Source organism: Crinia signifera, chromosome 3 (assembly GCF_055691185.1).
Source record: "Crinia signifera chromosome 3, ASM5569118v1, whole genome shotgun sequence".
NCBI lineage: Eukaryota > Metazoa > Chordata > Amphibia > Anura > Myobatrachidae > Crinia > Crinia signifera.
Window position 1 is genome coordinate 121,013,565 of NC_139219.1, and position 17,134 is coordinate 121,030,698.

The following is a 17,134-nucleotide window of genomic DNA, read 5'->3' on the forward strand; positions in this document are numbered from 1 at the left end:
CTATATGGTGTATCTCGCCCGGGACGAGAGATCTTCCAGCTCCATTCAAAAGATTTGCGACCCGCAGGGTGTGGAGCACTTCACCACGCTGGAGATTGCTCAAGTCTTCCTATCCTTTTATTCATCGCTGTGCTCGTCCCGGGCGACATATACCTCTTACCAATTAGAACAATACCTCTCGAGGGTCAACATACCTCCCCTGTCTCAACATTCTGTTGCCCTTTTGGAAGCAGATATAACATCCTCTGAGATAGTCTGCAATTGCCTCTTTCCCCAATATAAAAGCCCCTGGTAGTGATGGTATACCGATAGAGGTGTACAAAAAGTATAAAGACTATTTTGTGCCCTATCTTCTCCAGCTATACACTGCTTTAAAAAGAAAAGGGGGGGGTGCTCTTCCACCGTCCATGGCGGAGACTACTATTGTTGTGATCCCCAAACGCTTTGCCTTTGGTCCCAACTTCATTGACTGGGTCTGCCTGTTATACTCTTCTCCTGTGGCCCGCATTTCGGTCAATGGGTTTGTGACCTCAACGTTTCCACTCGGTAGGGGCACTAGACAGGGCTGCCCACTGTCACCTGCCCTTTTTGCCCTTGCCATTGAACCCCTGGCCATCATGCTCCGTGACTCCCCAGTCATCCGAGGTATCCCTTTGGGTGGACGGGAGGATGTTGTTGCCCTGTATGCCGACGACGCTCTTTTATTTCTTAACAATGCTGAGGCTTCCCTGGAGGGGATGTTACAGATAGTGGAATCCTTTGGGACATTTTCGGGTTTGCTCATTAATTGGGGGAAATCTAGTATTCTTCCCCCTCTCAGGTAGGATTCCAGACAGGTTGCCGTCCACTTCCCCGCTCCAGTGGGTCCTTAAATTTAAATATTTGGGAGTCTGGATCACCTCTAAAATATCTGAATTCGTACCCCTTAACATTGATGCAGTCACTAAATACACCAATGGAAGAAACTCCCCCTAATTGTTATGGGCCGAATTAACCTCATCAAAATTTCCATACTCCCCAAGTACCTAAACCTGCTCCAGCACTCCCCGATCTACATACCTAAACGTGTATTCATGGCCATTAATACCCTCCTCTCCTCCTTCATATGGGCGAATAGACCACCTAGGATTGCACTTAAGACACTTACTAAACCTAGAGTGGATGGCGGTCTGGGACTCCCAGACTTCCGAGTTTACTATCTTGCGGCCCAGTTGATGCACCTGTCGGACTGGATATTGGGTAGAGCTGTTCCTACTTTTGAGAGTTCCCATGCCGAGTGTGTGGGGTCCCCCCCCCCCTTCAGTTTCTTCTTTCCTCCCCTTTCACGCCCACCCTCTCCCCCCTCTTTAGACAGGCACTACTAGTATGGTGGCAGGCTCATAAGATTTGCAGTTGGGGTGAGGTAGATGAGGAGACTCACCTATGGTACAACAGGGCGTACCCTGAGTTTGAGCAGCTCTCCTCTGACGGTTTCTGGTTAAAGGCGGGCCTTATATCCGTCTCCCAACTATTCCTTGGGAGAACGTTAAAAACATTTCAGCAACTCTCTGGGGAATTTCAAATAACCAACAGATCCTTTTATCGCTACTTACAGCTTAGACATGCAGCCCAAACTCAGTTTAAAGACTCCCCTCCCCCCTTCTACCTCTGACTCCCCAATCAGGACCCTACTTCAAAATCTGGCTACTACTGTACAAAACAAGTTTCCACCACATATAAATGTATTGTTTGTCGGATAGACACCAATAGCCTCGACCCCCTTAAGTCCAAATGGGAGCTCAGTATCGGGCCATTGGATGGAGAGCAGTGGGCCGAGATCCTTTACTCGGTCAGACATGCCACCCCCTGCCTGAAATACCAGCAAATTTCATTTTATGTGCTGCACAGGGCCTATCGCTCTCCAGTATCCATGTTCAGAGCAGGTCTTAGACCTGATGACGCCTGCCCCAGGTGTGCCTCGCCCGGCGCGGACTTCTGGCACATGCTGTGGTCATGCCCACCGGTGCTGGCCTTCTGGGAGGTGGTCTGGGCTGACATAATTACTACTGAACCATCCCTCCCCCCCCCCCCCCCATGGACCCCTGATACTGTATATTTGCTCTTGGCCTTGAGGAGTCCAGCTCGCCCCCAATATACAAGTATGTTCTCTGCCTGACCGCCCTAGCGAAGGTCCTGGTTGCTAGGAGATGGTTTGATATCTCACACCCGAGCATATACAGCTGGAGGGCCCTTGTCAATGAGGTCACGGGCAACAAGAGATTCACCTACAGATCAAGGGGCTCACTCACCCCTTATATAGCTAAGTGGAGTAGATGGACCTCCTCTAGATTTGCCCTGTCCACTGATCCCCATCAGAACTTGTCTATGCATTAATGCCCACTCTAAGCATCCTCATTGCTCAATTATCCTCTCCCCAGCATGGTCTAAACAAAACCACTTCCTGCCCCACCTATTTAGTGGGAATAATAACCTCTTAAGTGTGCTGTGCCCTTCTTTTACATTGCATCTTACTGTAATTGTTTCTCTTTCTTCTGTTTTCCTTCGTTTTTTTATTTTCACTCGAGTAGGTGATACGTTTGAACAAGAACAAACTTTAACACGGACACCACTGAAAGGCTTACGCTTGTTTATTGCTAATGGATATCTATGTCTTTTCATTGTTTTTCACATTTGTACGTTTCTCCATATGCCGAATGTACAGATGTGCACTGTTTTATTTTTTGTCAATAAAAATTACTCAATTTAAAAAAAAAAAAAATGTACAACATGTAAAAACATCATAGTAGGTCAAAACTTCTCGCATACACATCTTGGATACAAAATACCCATTCGCCACGTTATGACTTGTACTACAACACATGTTGTTTATATGATATCGTGTCCGTGTAATCTGTGTTATGTTGGCAAAACAATAAGGGACATCAGACAAAGAATGGCGCTACACAGATCCGCCATGACACAGGCACTAAGCTCCAAAAAAGCAGACCAACCTGTTGCCAGGCACTTTTTGGAGTCTAAACATACCATGACCAGTGACCTTAAATTCATTCTTATTGACCATGTCCCAATATTCAAAAGGGGCGGTGATCGCAATGCTGCATTGTTGCGACTTGAATCAAAGTGGATCCATAGATTACGAACTGTCTCCCCGAAGGGGTTGAATGAAAGACTCAATTTTAACATTTTTCTTTAAACCATCATTTCCTGTAATTGAGTGACATTGTGGATATTTCTCAGGGACTAATGCCCACTACAGGGCAAAATGTCCATCCCTGTTATTCTAACATGCTAGCGATTGTAGCAGGTGTACCAGTATAGGGGACATTGCATACATTTTGAATATTCCCTTGTGAGAAGTGTGCCGTCACTTCCCCGCTCACAGCACATCAGATGTCTGTGTTGCTAATATCTGTTATTGCCAGTACTCTAAGAAATGTAATGTTGCCAATTGCACACTAATATCGGTTGTTCCGTTCAATAACATTGTATACTTGTCTCACATAGGAGACGCACGGCGGCCGGGGACGCTGGATACGAGCACCGCCCTGCATCCGGCCGCCGGGCGTCACTGAGGGGAGAGGTAAGCACTTAAATAGGGAGTTATAAGGTTTCTCTGTTTAAACCGCATTGTACATTTGCTGAATTATGCAGCTTTAAAACAGCAGGCAGGCCTTGAGGAAAATGCCAGGCAGGCATTGAAACGTTGGCCGCTGTGCTATGCTGTAATTGTTACTTCTTGCCGTATGCTTGATAATAAATACCTGCAAATTGTTTTACAAAGACCCGTGGAGTGCCGCATATTTTTCCAAGGACTATGCAATCTACATGAAGGCACACGGGGCAATACTTTAATCAAAGGAGGAGTGCCGATTCTACAACCACAAATATATAGATAGATCGTTAGATAGATAGATACATAGATAGTGATCCAGCACAGCCACAGAGAAGTTGGTTCCTTACAGCGGGTGCCCGCACAGCACAAAGGCAGATATATCCAGACAGACATGCAGCACTCCAGCCGATTGTTGTCGATTTTAATAACCGTAAACCGCAAGGCACAGTTTCAATACGCTAAGCCTGATGATAATACCTTATCGTTTTGGAAGGGTGCTTTGTAGTTTACTGTTATTAAAATCTTAAAAATTCGGCTGGAGTGCTGCACATCTGTCTGGATCTCCCCAGGCCTCAGTGACTCTCTGCCCCCCTACCACCACCACCACCGCCCACGCTGGTTCTCCTACAGGAAGATGGCCTGTTGAGGCCTCCAAGATGGCGCCGCAAATGGCTGCCAAGTACTGTGCACTCAGCTATGTAACCCTGTGTCTTTACTTTAATGTTATCTGCCTGGATGTTGCAGCGACCATTGGCGCCGCTGATGGCTGCCTAGGCGCTGTGCAGCTTGGTGGGTACGTGTTCCTTGTGTGATAACTGTACTGTCCCTGCTTATATGGTTACCTACCTGGCTGCTGCAATGTTCAGTGGCGCCGCTGATGGCTGCCTAGGCGCTGTGCTGCTCAGTGGGTATGTGTTCCCTGTGTGATAAACTGTACTGTCCCCGCTTATATTGTCACCTTCCGGCTGCTGCAGCGACCAGTCGGGCCGCTAATGGTTGCCTAGGCGCTGTGCAACTCGGCAGGCATGTTCTCCCTGCATGTAATGTCTTATTGTAATGTGTGCAAAGTCCTCAATCACCCCCCCTCCCCCCCATCCCTGCTTGATGCTGCAATCCGCAAAATATTCCTAGTGTGCGCAAGTTGATTCCATTCTATATGTATGTATCTATATATATATATATATATGTGTGTGTAGAGTGATATGTCATAACCCAGTCATATTCCTAGTTCATTTAAAAATCAGAAAAATACACATATACTAACAACTTAATAATAATAGAAATAAGAAATTATTTTAAAGATAAATTGTATCTTCAAATAATAACTATAAATATACATACATATATAAAAAAATATATATATTTTAATTTTTTCTTTTTCGGACATTAATCAATTTGTATAAAGGAATATTGTTTTACAAACATCCACAACCAATTATCATATGGGACCATTATCTATATTACGCCTTCAGGTGACTACTCGACCTTTCGTTTTGTTTTTTCTTGTATCTCTATATTAAATCAGGTTCACATCCTAACACCTCCCTCCTCTCCTCAAAACAATCTGAGGATTGTTCCCAACCCTGGTTATTAAGTACCCCCAACAGTTCTTGTTTTCCATTTCACCTGGCAGGAACACTCATTATTCAGACACATTTTAAAAGATACAAAGGTTGAGATAATTAGTTCACTTATGATTCTGAGTGGAGACCTGCAGAATGTCCACTGTTGGGGTTACTTGAGGAACAGGGTTGGGAACAACCACTCTAGAGCAGGGTTGAGGAACCTTTGGCCATTAGGCTGTAGTATTACACATCTCAGCACACCCTGCTACATTTTTGCTATTTGGCAATCCTAAAACAGTTACAGGGCATGCTGTGATGCATACAGTAGTTCAACAACTGCTGGGGGGCCAAAGATTCCTCATCCCTGCCCTAGAGCAACATCAAATACCATGTACCTCATAGGCATGAAAATTGACAGATGAAAATGTAATTGTTTATTTTTTAGTGAGAAGGCGGATATGGTTCCTGGGTATGACTTCTTAGTGAACTCAGTCTGGCCGGAAATAGCACTTGGGTTAGAAGAAAAACTGCCATCACTCTTCAACCCAGGGAATCCAGACATATTTCATCAGGTACAGCATTAGCTTAAAGCATTTATAACATTTGTTTTATTGGTCTTTAGGATTCTGTTTTATCCTCTGATGGTGTATAAATATTTATAAAAAATAGATAATACAATCCACATATAAGATGCTTTTGCTCTTAAGAAACCGTCAAATCCTAATGGGGCGAGAGACTAGTAAAGATCTGCAGCATATTTATTCGCTGTTCTTAGGAATGTGACCTATTTGTGGTTTGTTGCCCAAGTTCACCGGTATTCCGCTGTGGTTAACCATCTCTGTTTAAATTGGAAAACCATGTCCTCCCTCCCCTATCTCTGTGGATGGAGTCCTGAGCACTGCATGCTGGATCTCAGCTGGGTGAGTTATTTATTTAATGCAGACTTTTGGCACCTGACTGTTGTAAATAGTCTTCCGTGCACAAAAGACGGTGAGACACTTTTAATGGGGAGATCGAGAATAATGTTGGCTTTCCTTAGAGATATTTACCATATATTGCTATCTTTACTGAGAACCTAGGTTTGCTGGAAGCATATAACGAAGACTATGGTATTTCTTCCTTTCAAAAGTTATTCTGTATAAGGATTGATACTTAATTTGGGGATAGAGACTGTTATACATATCCTGGAGGAAATGGAAGTCCTTTTCAATATCTAGAGCAGTATTTTTTTGTAATTTTTTTTTTTTTAAGAAGGGGATACCTTGTTGAAACCCAGGAAATTAAAGGCAACTCTGGACCTTCCAAAGGGAGATATTGTTGGATGCGGTGGAGAGATTTGTGGAAAATTTCAGGTTGTTTCATTTAGTTAGCTGTCTAGTGCTGCCCCACTGTTTTATGTCCCATTCAAGTGTTCAGTTAAAAATATATGGCATTATATGTTTTAACATCCAGTAGTTGAAGATCCCCCATTTGTTTTGGGTGTGATAATAAAAACATAAACATAGAAACATAGAATTTTACAGCAAATAAGAACCACTTGGCCCATCTAGTCTGCATATTTCCTCAAACCGTATTTGAGCCTTCTTTCTTTGTAAAGATATCAATATGCCTATCCCAAGCATGTTTAAATTGCTCTACTGTATTTGATTCTACCATCTCTGATGGGAGGCTATTCCACTTATCCACTTGCCTTTCTGTGAAGTAATTTTTCCTCAAATTTCCGCCGCTAGTTTCAGTGCATGTCGTCGTGTTCTGCTGCTCCTCTTCCTGTAAAGAATGTCTAACTACTTTACCTTGTTAAAACCCTTGATATATTTTTAAGTTTCTATCATGTCCCCCCTTTCCCTTCTCTGCTCTAAACTATACATATTAAGATATTTTAGTCTTTCTGGGTAAGTTTTCTGATGTAGGCCATGCACCATTTTAGTTGCCCTTCTTTGTACAGTCCAATGTATTTATATCCTTCTGGAGATATGGGAGGTTATTCTGGTTGACTCGAAAGGCTGCACGGCCGCCCGCACACCGTGAACTCCCGCACGGCTGCGAATGGATGTTTTGCATAAACATCCATTCGCAGCCTTGGGTGCGGGGGAGAAATCATTCAATGGTCGGTAACCATAGAATGATTTCTCCAGCACTCGCAGGGAGATGACTGGGTAATATATGGTGGCTAATAAATAATAAGCAAAGAATTCTAGTTTTGTGTTCCACCCCACAACCTGAATACCAAAGTGTTAGTCCTGCTATTTGTTTTATATTGTAAGCTATATTAAGACCATCTGAGCCAAACATCTTGCATGAGAAGGCCAGTTCTACCTCTTATAAAATAAAGGGAAGTTCTAGGGAGTCTTTATCTGAAGCAGAAAGTGTTGGGAAGAGCACTGAGGAAAGAAAGTCTACTACTACTTAGGAAAAAAGGATCAGAAAGAGGCCTAGGTAAAGATCCCACCAGGTAGAATATGTTTTTTTTTATTTATTTTTTATTGTTTTCGGTACAAAAATTACAATTAAAACATCCACATAAAACATATACAATGGTGTTACAGTTGCTTAACATTCGGGATATATAACAGTCGGGATTTCCACATCTTAAGCTTTCTTATCTACCCCTTTGTATCCACCTTAACATACAACACATAACATTACTGTCCTGCTCCCTTATTTCTTATTACCCTTGTCCGGTGCCTATTCTAATAATTATTTAATCTGCTCATACTAACCTTGTCCTTATCCTACCTTTCTTTTACTCATCTTATATTCATATACTATCCACTCTATAATCGTTGTCCAGAGAGGGGTTCCTTCTAGGGCCTTCTTTTAGCCGAGTCCTTGGGCTGGCTGGAGATCACTTCCCACGGAAATATTTATTTATTTATTATTATTAATTACTGATAATATATATATATATATATATATATATTTTTTTTTTTAAAGTGTGAATTATAAACTTTATTCCTTATTTCGTGCTAGTCAAGTGTCCTGTTCTCATTCTTATTCCTCACTTCTCTTGTGCCTATCTTCGTTGATTATGAGGTTCCTTACCTCCAGATTTTTTAACTTGTGAAGTGTATCTCATATATTTTAATTATATTTGTACTCGCTCTGTGTCTATGTGTTTTTCCACCCACTTACTCCAAATCTTGTTAAATTTTCCTAGCGTGTTTCTATTTATGTGAACGTTCTTTTCGTGCGCCACTGTGTAATTTACTAGTGACTTCCAGCCCTCGGGTTCCGGCCCTTTTTTTGCCATCCATTCTCTCGCTATCATCACTTTAGCCAGAGAACACAGGTTTGCAATTAAGATTTTTTCATCTCTATCAATTCCTCTCTCTCTGATTATATTCAGTAGACAGCACCTGGGCGTTAGGACGTGTTCCTTTATACCAATCTCTGCCAAGGCCCTTTTGACCTTGGTCCAAAATTCCTGTATTACCCAACAATCCCATAGCTAGTGAAAGAATGTTCCTGGTACTATATTACATTTGGGGCATCTATCCAATGCTATTGCTTTAAATTTAACCATCCTCCCTGTGGTCATATTAGACCTGTGTAAGATGTACAATTGTGTGTGTTGTACTTTTATGGAGTTCGTTATTTTAGGTATTATAGCCAGAGCCGAGGTCCATTCCTCCAAATCAATATCCCCTACATCCTCTACCCATTTACCCTTCAAATTAAGTAGACCGTCAACATTTTTTATTTGGAGCAGGCGATTATATATTTTAGAGATCTTATTAGTTTTCCCGGCCCCTGTTAATATTGACTTTACTGGAGACACTTCAAATTCCAGGATGTCACCTTTAAATTGTGAATGCAATGCATTTTTTAATTGAAGATATCTAAAAAGGTGGGAGGAGGGTACCTGGAATTCCTCCTGCAGTTGGCAAAAGGATTTAATAACCTTGTTTACATATAGCTGATTTATGGTTGTAATTTCGTACACTCCCCACACCCTAGATACTTGGAGATGTTTAAGTTCTTTCAAACCCCTTGCATTATTTAGGGGATATTCCACATCCATACTCTGGAAGTTATGTAACTTATTGACTTCCCCCCCATATTTTAATGGCCTGACCCACCATTGGGGGGTCCCTTTTAACTACATACCCTTTCACTAGTCTTTGTATTGGGGTATTTCCTATTTCGCTATGCTTTACCAGCTACTTTATCCCATCCCCTGTGTCATTTTCTTCCAACCAGTCTGATATTGTTCTTATTTGGCTAGAGATATAGTATAATCTGAGATCGGGTAAGGACATTCCCCCGTCTCCCCTATTCCTCATCAAAGTTTGGAGACGAATTTTAGGGCGGGAGTTGTTCCAGATAAAGGAAGTAGGCATACTATTACTTTTTCTGAAAAAAACTGTTGTATATGTAGCAAGGGGACTGTTGAAGGGTATAGAGAAACTTTGGGAGTATTACCATCTTTAATAAATTCACTCTACCGATAGTTGTTAAAGGGAGCCTACTCCATTGTTTTATCTTACGTCCCAGGTGCAATGCCAATGGATCTAGATTAAGTTTTCTGAAATCGCTTGGGTCCGGTGAAATCCAGATACCCAAGTACTTAATTGTACCCACTACTTTTAAAGGGGATACTATTTGAGTTCTTACCCCAGATCCCGACCCAACCGGGAGTATGCTAGATTTCCCCCAATTGACCCGGAATCCAGAGTAATCCCCGAATTCATCAATTGACCTCAGTATTTGCGGGACATATTTGGTTCCATCTGTCAAGAATATCAAAAGGTCGTCCGCGTATAAGGCCACTCTATCCATGTATCTGCCCCTCCTAAATCCTTCTATCCCTAAAGAGGTTCGCAGCATACATGCCAGGGGCTCTATAGCTAGAGCGAACAGGCTGGAGGATAGGGGACACCCTTGTCTTATCCCTCTATTAACGGGAAATGGCTGAGAGATGCGACCATTTATTGCCATTCTAGCTTCTGGGGCGGCATACAGCATTTTTACCCACCTTAAGAAATTAGGGCCTATCCCGACTTTCCTCATTACCTCCCAGAGGAAGTGCCACTCGACAGCGTCAAACGCTTTAACCGCGTCGAGTGACACCACGACCGGGCATGGATCGTCTTCTCTGGGGATCTGCAGATGTATATACAACTTTTTTAGGTTCGTTGAGGTATCTTTCCCCGGCATAAAGCCGGTCTGATCTTCATGTATGATTGGGCCTAAATGCTTATTAAGTCGAATGGCTAATATTTTAGCCATTATTTTGGCTTCAGCAGCTATCAATGAAATAGGCCTATAAGAATCCAATAACAGGGGATTTTTATCTGCTTTCAACAGTACTATGATCTTGGTTTCCAACATAGACCTAGGGAGGGCATTCTCTTCAAAGCTAGAATTCAGAGTATCCAGTAACATGGGGGCTATTACCTCTACATATTTTTTATATATTTCCCCTGGTATGCCATCCAGGCCTGGGGATTTACCATTTGGAATCAGGTTGATGGCGTATTTTATTTCTTGTAGATTTAGTGGCGCTTCCATCTCTTCCCTGCATGTCGCTGGAAGGCCTGGTAATTCTATATTATTTAAAAATTCCCCTATTTCTTCCTGGTTACTCTGAAGCCTAGACTGGTATATTTCCCCAAAATATTCTCTGAATACCCTTTCAATCTCTGGATTTGCATATACTATTTCCCCAGATATATCAGTTATTTTTGTAATGGTGTTCGCTGGACTGTCTGATTGTGCGATATATGCCAGGAACCTTCCTGATCTATCTGAACTGGTATATCTTGTATAAGAGTTGTACTGGAGGATTCTAGCGTTTTCCACATCCAAAAGATCTAACCAATTTTTACGTGCCTCCAGCCATTCCCTTTTTTTCTCCTCTGAATCATCCTCCAGATAAGCTGTTTCTAATCTTACGCAATCTTTTGCCAGCTCCGTTATTTTACTTTTGTTTTTTTTCTTTATATCTCCTACCCCTTTTTTAAGAATACCCCTCATGTATGCCTTAAAAGTGTCCCATATCATGCTACTTGATGCGGAGCCTTTATTGAGTTCCCAAAACTCTGCCCACCGTTCGTCAAGTTTACACTCACTCATTCTATCCAGCCATCTAGAATCAAATTTCCAAAACTGGTTACCCCCGTATTCTGCTTCAGAAAGTTCCAATATTACTAGAGAATGGTCTGATATTCCTCTTGCTTTATAATCCACCCCCCTAATTCTGTGCAGCAATCTGCTCAATAACAGCATTAAATCAATCCTTGAAAAGGATTGGTAGGATTCTGAGAAACATGAGAATTGTTTTACCTTTGGATTTCTCTCTCTCCAGGCATCTACCCATCCTAGCTCTTTTATAAATTTGTCAAACCCTTTATTCCCCCGCTTTACTCCTATCTGGGTACTGCTCCATCTGTCCAAATGGATATCTAGGACGTTATTAAAGTCTCCAGTACATATGACGGTAAGGCCTGGAGAGAGAGACACAAATTCTACTGCTTCCTTTAATGCATCAAAAGAAAAAGGTGGAGGTATATATATTGCTAACAGAAACATTCGTGTTGACTGTACGGTACATTCCAGAAATATGAACCGGCCCTATGCATTAATTTTCACCCTATTGCAGGTCAACAGCAAGGATTTCTTTACCAATACCGAGACTCCTCTAGAACTGGCAGAGAAAGGGGCATGATATATCTGGCCCACCCATGCCTTCTTAAGTGATCTTAATTTACTTCCTACTAGATGGGTTTCGGCCAGACACATGATGTCCGCATTATATTTTTTAATTTGGCTCATTCCCAGTGCTCTCTTGATTTTACTGTTGATGCCCCTAATATTCCAAAACAGAACTTTCACCATCCCTGCTGTTTCGCTGCTATGGCTGGCCGGTAATGGTATATTAGCTTGATTCTATACTCCAATGCATTTTTGAGTTCATAAAAGTCAATATTGAGCATGATTCCCACTCTTGCACCCTCCTTGGACCCATTTTGCTTTCCTGAGAGATCTGGACATTGACATACAGGACTCCCACTCCCCCCCCCCCCTCCCCCCTCCCTGTATACCCATTCCCCTGCGGTATACCTATTTCCATTCCCCTCCCCCCCTGCTCTACCCTAGGGCTTTTACTCTCTAAGGCCACCAAAGTGCGGTGAGCTCCCTGGCTCTTTTCTTAACTTTTATCCTACATTATCGGCAAGCTGGTTTGTCCCCGGAACCCACTTATCCACCCATCTTGCTGCCTCGTTAGGTGTCTGAAAAAAGTGTGTTTGCCCCTCTGAGATGACTTTTAATTTTGCTGGGTATAACATGGAGTATTTCACTCCTTTATCCCGCAGCTTCCTTTTGACTTCCATGAATTTGGCTCTTTCTTTTTGGATTTCGATGGCAAAGTCCGGAAATAGTGAGATCCTTGTTCCCTTGTGTTCCACTAGGCCTTTTATCCGGGCATGCCGGAGTATTGCATCTCGATCCTGGTAATTCAATAGCTTTATAAGCATTGTAAGAGGGGGGGGCTCCTGGAGGTGGTGGTTTGGGTGGGACCCTATGGGCCCTCTCGATGGCAAATGATTTAGACCAGGGGTGTCAAACTCAAATTCATTGGGGGCCGCATCAGCAGTTTGGTCACCCTCAAAGGGCCGGTTGTATCTGTAGGACTATGTGTCCACTCTTTATTATCATAAATTGTCAATGCATTCAATTATTGTATACTCAGCACTGAGTCAGCAGTAGCATTTCCCTCCTGCTATTGCTGTGAACTGCAGTGCATTAGGGCACACGCTGCCTGCACAGGGGGGCAGCACTCAGTCTTAGGGCATATGTCCTGCTTATTATCATGGGACACAGCAATTAATGATGGGCTGCAATGTCCCAGTGCACACACACCCACATAGGCAGAGAGTTTGACACTTACCCGCTCTGATGCGTCCACTCCAGTCTGAGCTGCTCCACCACCAAGGACACAGCTGCGCTCTCACACAGGCGCATTTCCCCCCCTCCCTCCTGTGAGTAGCGCTCCTCGCACTATCTATCCAGGAGTGGGGGGCAGCATGCTCCCGGTCACTGTGCAGTGCACACTCAGCAGTAAGTGACCTGGAGCGCACAGCAGCAGCACCATTCACCACGACGGACCTGCTGTTTCCTCTCTCTGGCTCCTATACAGCAGGTGGGAGCGGAGGAGGGGTTGACGACCGGCGGCACTGCGCTAGAGGGCAGACGTTCTCTGGCTTGTAGGCTGCCGCGCATGCGCTGAAGAGGCGGCTTTCTTGTTTAAAAAAAAATCGAGAATAAAAGGTGAAGGCTGGCGGCGGCTGCGTGGGCCACATGAAGAGGTCTGGCGGGCCGGATTTGGCCCGCGGGCCTTGTGTTTGACACCCCTGATTTAGACAGTCCTTCTCCTCCGAATTTTTCCAGGCACCATTGTTCCATAAATTTGATGGGCTCCGGCCCTTCCTCGCGTTCCGGGAGGCCAATCAGTCTTATGTTGTTTCTTCTAAGCCTTCCCTCCATGTCAGTTATCTTGTACTTCATATCTCGCATTTGTTCTGTCAGAATGTCAACTTTAGAGGCCAAAAGTATGTTTCCATCCTCTATTTTATATATGCGGCCTTCTGCCTCGCTGATTCTTCCTTTTGTTTCCCGAATGTCTTGCCTCATAAGAGAAATGTCAGCTTGTATGTCTGTGATTTTTTCTGACAATCGCTGTTCACTACCTTTAATAGCCTCCATAACTTGCAGTAAGGTTATTTCTGGCGGCATTTGGGGATTGTTGCTCTTAACTGGAGTGGTCACAGGGGTGGTGGCTTGGGGTATGGGAGCTTCCCCCGGTTTGGGATCTTGCATATCGTTCCAACCGAGCAGCTGCTGCGGTGGCATTTCCTGTTTTCCCCATTGTTCCCGTCTCAAAATTTGACCGCCTTTATACCAGTGAGGACAGTCCTGGCTATCGTAATTGAGAGGGTACTTGCCTTGGGACGGAGGCACGAGGTTGCCCTCTTGGCCCCTGGGCCTTGCTCGCCGCCTACACAGCAGTGATTTTCCACACAAAAAAAAAAATGTAAGTTAATAACTTCTATAACTTTACGGGCTGTAGCTTGCTGATTGGCCACCGACAAAAAGAGGCCATGGTGCCTACGTCTTGGATTTCCCTACTGGGTTTGTCCACAGAGGGGGAAGACAGTTTTGCAGGCTGTGGCTTTCCTGGCTGTTTTATTACCTCCGACAAGAGGTGAGGGTGCCTATGCCCTTGCAGATATTTATTTGCACCGTCAGTTATTCAGCCTGCCGTGCAGGGGACGATAATGCCTATAGGTTATGCGAGATATATATATATATATATATAACGATAGTAGTGGTATTCTAGCGCAAACAAAACTAAGTCCACCCTCAATAAATGTCACTGAGTCCTTGAGTCCACAATCAACTCTGTCTGTACTTTTTATGTACTCTCCCTCCGTTTCAGGGCGGCAGCACTCCTCCAATGGGTTTCTGTTAGAAAAAACCCTTTTCAAAAGTAATCTAGAAAACAAGAAGTGAGATGTGCGCCTCCTAGTGCAATATGTCAATATTCGTACTCTTCCCTCCACCACATAGAGGGAGACTGACAGCACCCCAATAATTCAAGGAGTACCGTTATTGGTGGTAATCCACCACTGTTTTTTTCACAAAATTCAGAAATAAGTATCCACCGTCCACCAGGAAAAATTCTTCGCTTAATACTGGGACCCTTTTCTCTAAAGTGTGTCTCCAGATGTCACCTGATGCTGCAGCAAACCCTGCCTGTCGTTTGCCTGTCAGCTTCAGACTCCTGTGGCTTCCATGCTGCCGCAATCATCATAGGCCACAACCATGTGCTGTACAAACACTGTTTCCCTCCTTCCTTGCTCCCATGTTCAAGGAAGGAGGGAAACAGTGTTTGTACAGCACATGGTTGTGGCCTATGATGATTGCGGCAGCATGGAAGCCACAGGAGTCTGAAGCTGACAGGCAAACGACAGGCAGGGTTTGCTGCAGCATCAGGTGACATCTGGAGACACACTTTAGAGAAAAGGGTCCCAGTATTAAGCGAAGAATTTTTCCTGGTGGACGGTGGATACTTATTTCTGAATTTTGTGAAAAAAACAGTGGTGGATTACCACCAATAACGGTACTCCTTGAATTATTGGGGTGCTGTCAGTCTCCCTCTATGTGGTGGAGGGAAGAGTACGAATATTGACATATTGCACTAGGAGGCGCACATCTCACTTCTTGATATATATATATATATATATATATATATATATATATATATATATATATATATATATATATATATATATATATATATATATATATAATTTTTTTTTTTCCAGGGAGAAAAGGAGGGAAGGCAGTAATGTTTATATAATTGCCAATTTTAGCTTCCACTGAACTGCAGTTTATCAACTGCACAAGACTGCAATTTATCAGCAAGAGGAAGGGAAATAGTGCGAAATAGGGAGATTGCAAACTTGGCTTATTTGACAGTCAATGATCACCCAACTGCAGTTTATCATCAGGAGGAAGGGAAAGAGTGCTGCCTAGATTATACACTTGGCTTGTTCAGCAGTCAATGATCAGCCAATAATAAAGGCATTAATACCACAGGAAAGTTTGTCAAGAGGCAGAGGTATTCATCCAGAGGCAGTATGTCCCATGATTTTTTTTTTTTTTTATTACCAGTGGGAAGGGAGCAGAGCCCAAGAGCTTGATTTTGCAGAATACAGCTTTTATACAGTGCCTGATTTTATACAGTGCCAGATGTCCAACAGCTCTTTCTTACCTCCTCCTCGTCTGTGCTCACCACCCCTGCACTCCCTTCCCCTGTCAGGCACCTTCTCCTCACTTGGGCCGCCTGTTCCAGTCTGTCCGGGCTCCTTGCTGCCGTGCCTAGCACGATCCTGCTGCCAGACGCCCGCACTATGGTGCAGTCCCTGCTCTCCCCGCTGTCACCTCCAAGCTCCGTTACTCGGCGTCTGCTGCAGGGAGGCTGCGCCGCCTGTCACTCAGCCTTGTGTTCCGGCCGCGTCTCGGCCGCCTTCCGTCTCTCCCCTCCACTCGCCCAGCCCACAGCAAGCTCTGCCGCGGGGAGGATGTGCCGCCCGGACCACCGCGTCTCAACCTCCTTCCTCCTCACTTTTCCGCTCGGTCAAACGTAAGTGGGACATTCTTCTCCCTCTATCCTGGACGCTTAGCGCTAGTGTCCAGAGAGGGCTCCCATATATAATTGCAGCTGTGCTCTATTTAGGGAGGTCTCGTTGTGAGCAGTGCCTGGGGATATAGCAGTCTTGCCGGTCACACTCCACAGTGTTTTCACGGATGGAAGTCCAGGGAGCTCATCACCACACCACTTACTCCCGCTCTGCCGTGGCCCCGGTCTGTCTGGAATATGTTTTTTAAAGCGGAAAGCAATTTTATAGGTTTGTTTATGTTTTGCACTGGAGTCCTTTTTGATAGTGTGTATGAAATCGGATGTTAATGTGCGTAAAGCTCGAGCAAGGAGATTCCCTGGATTGTTCACCCATGGATAGACAATGGCCTACACACTAGTGGACTCCTTCAAGTTCTTAGGAACCACAATCTCCCAGGACCTTAAATGGGGGCCCAACACTGATACTATTGTTGGAAAAGCGCAGCAGAGGCTATTCTTCCTTAGGCAACTGAGGAAGTTCAGCATCCCACAGAAGCTTCTGCTCCTCTTCTACTCCGCAATTGTGGAGCCTGTACTCCTCAATACTGCGAGAGAGACAAATGTAGAATCCAAAAGGTAGTCAGAACTGCGGAGAAGATAATCGGAACAGACCTTCCCTCTGTCCAGGACCTGTACCTGTCCAGAGCAAAGAAGCGGGCAACGAAGATAGTCAAGGACCAACTACATCCTGGCCATGGCTTGTTTAACCTGCTGCCATCAGGCAGATGCTACAGGGTATTCCCACCAGGTCCACCAGAAGCCTAAAAAGTT

At 44.1% G+C, this 17,134-nt stretch overlaps 1 protein-coding gene across 2 annotated transcripts in view; it reads left to right on the forward strand.

Annotated features, from left to right (window-relative positions):
- Window positions 1-17,134, forward strand: part of COG2 (component of oligomeric golgi complex 2) — a 265,347-nt gene that overhangs the window by 149,763 nt on the left and 98,450 nt on the right. For both annotated transcript variants that reach the window (XM_083176425.1, XM_083176427.1), the window contains one exon: window positions 5,624-5,750. In XM_083176425.1, the coding sequence (XP_083032551.1) occupies window positions 5,624-5,750 (127 nt within the window). The remainder of the gene's footprint in view (window positions 1-5,623; window positions 5,751-17,134) is intronic.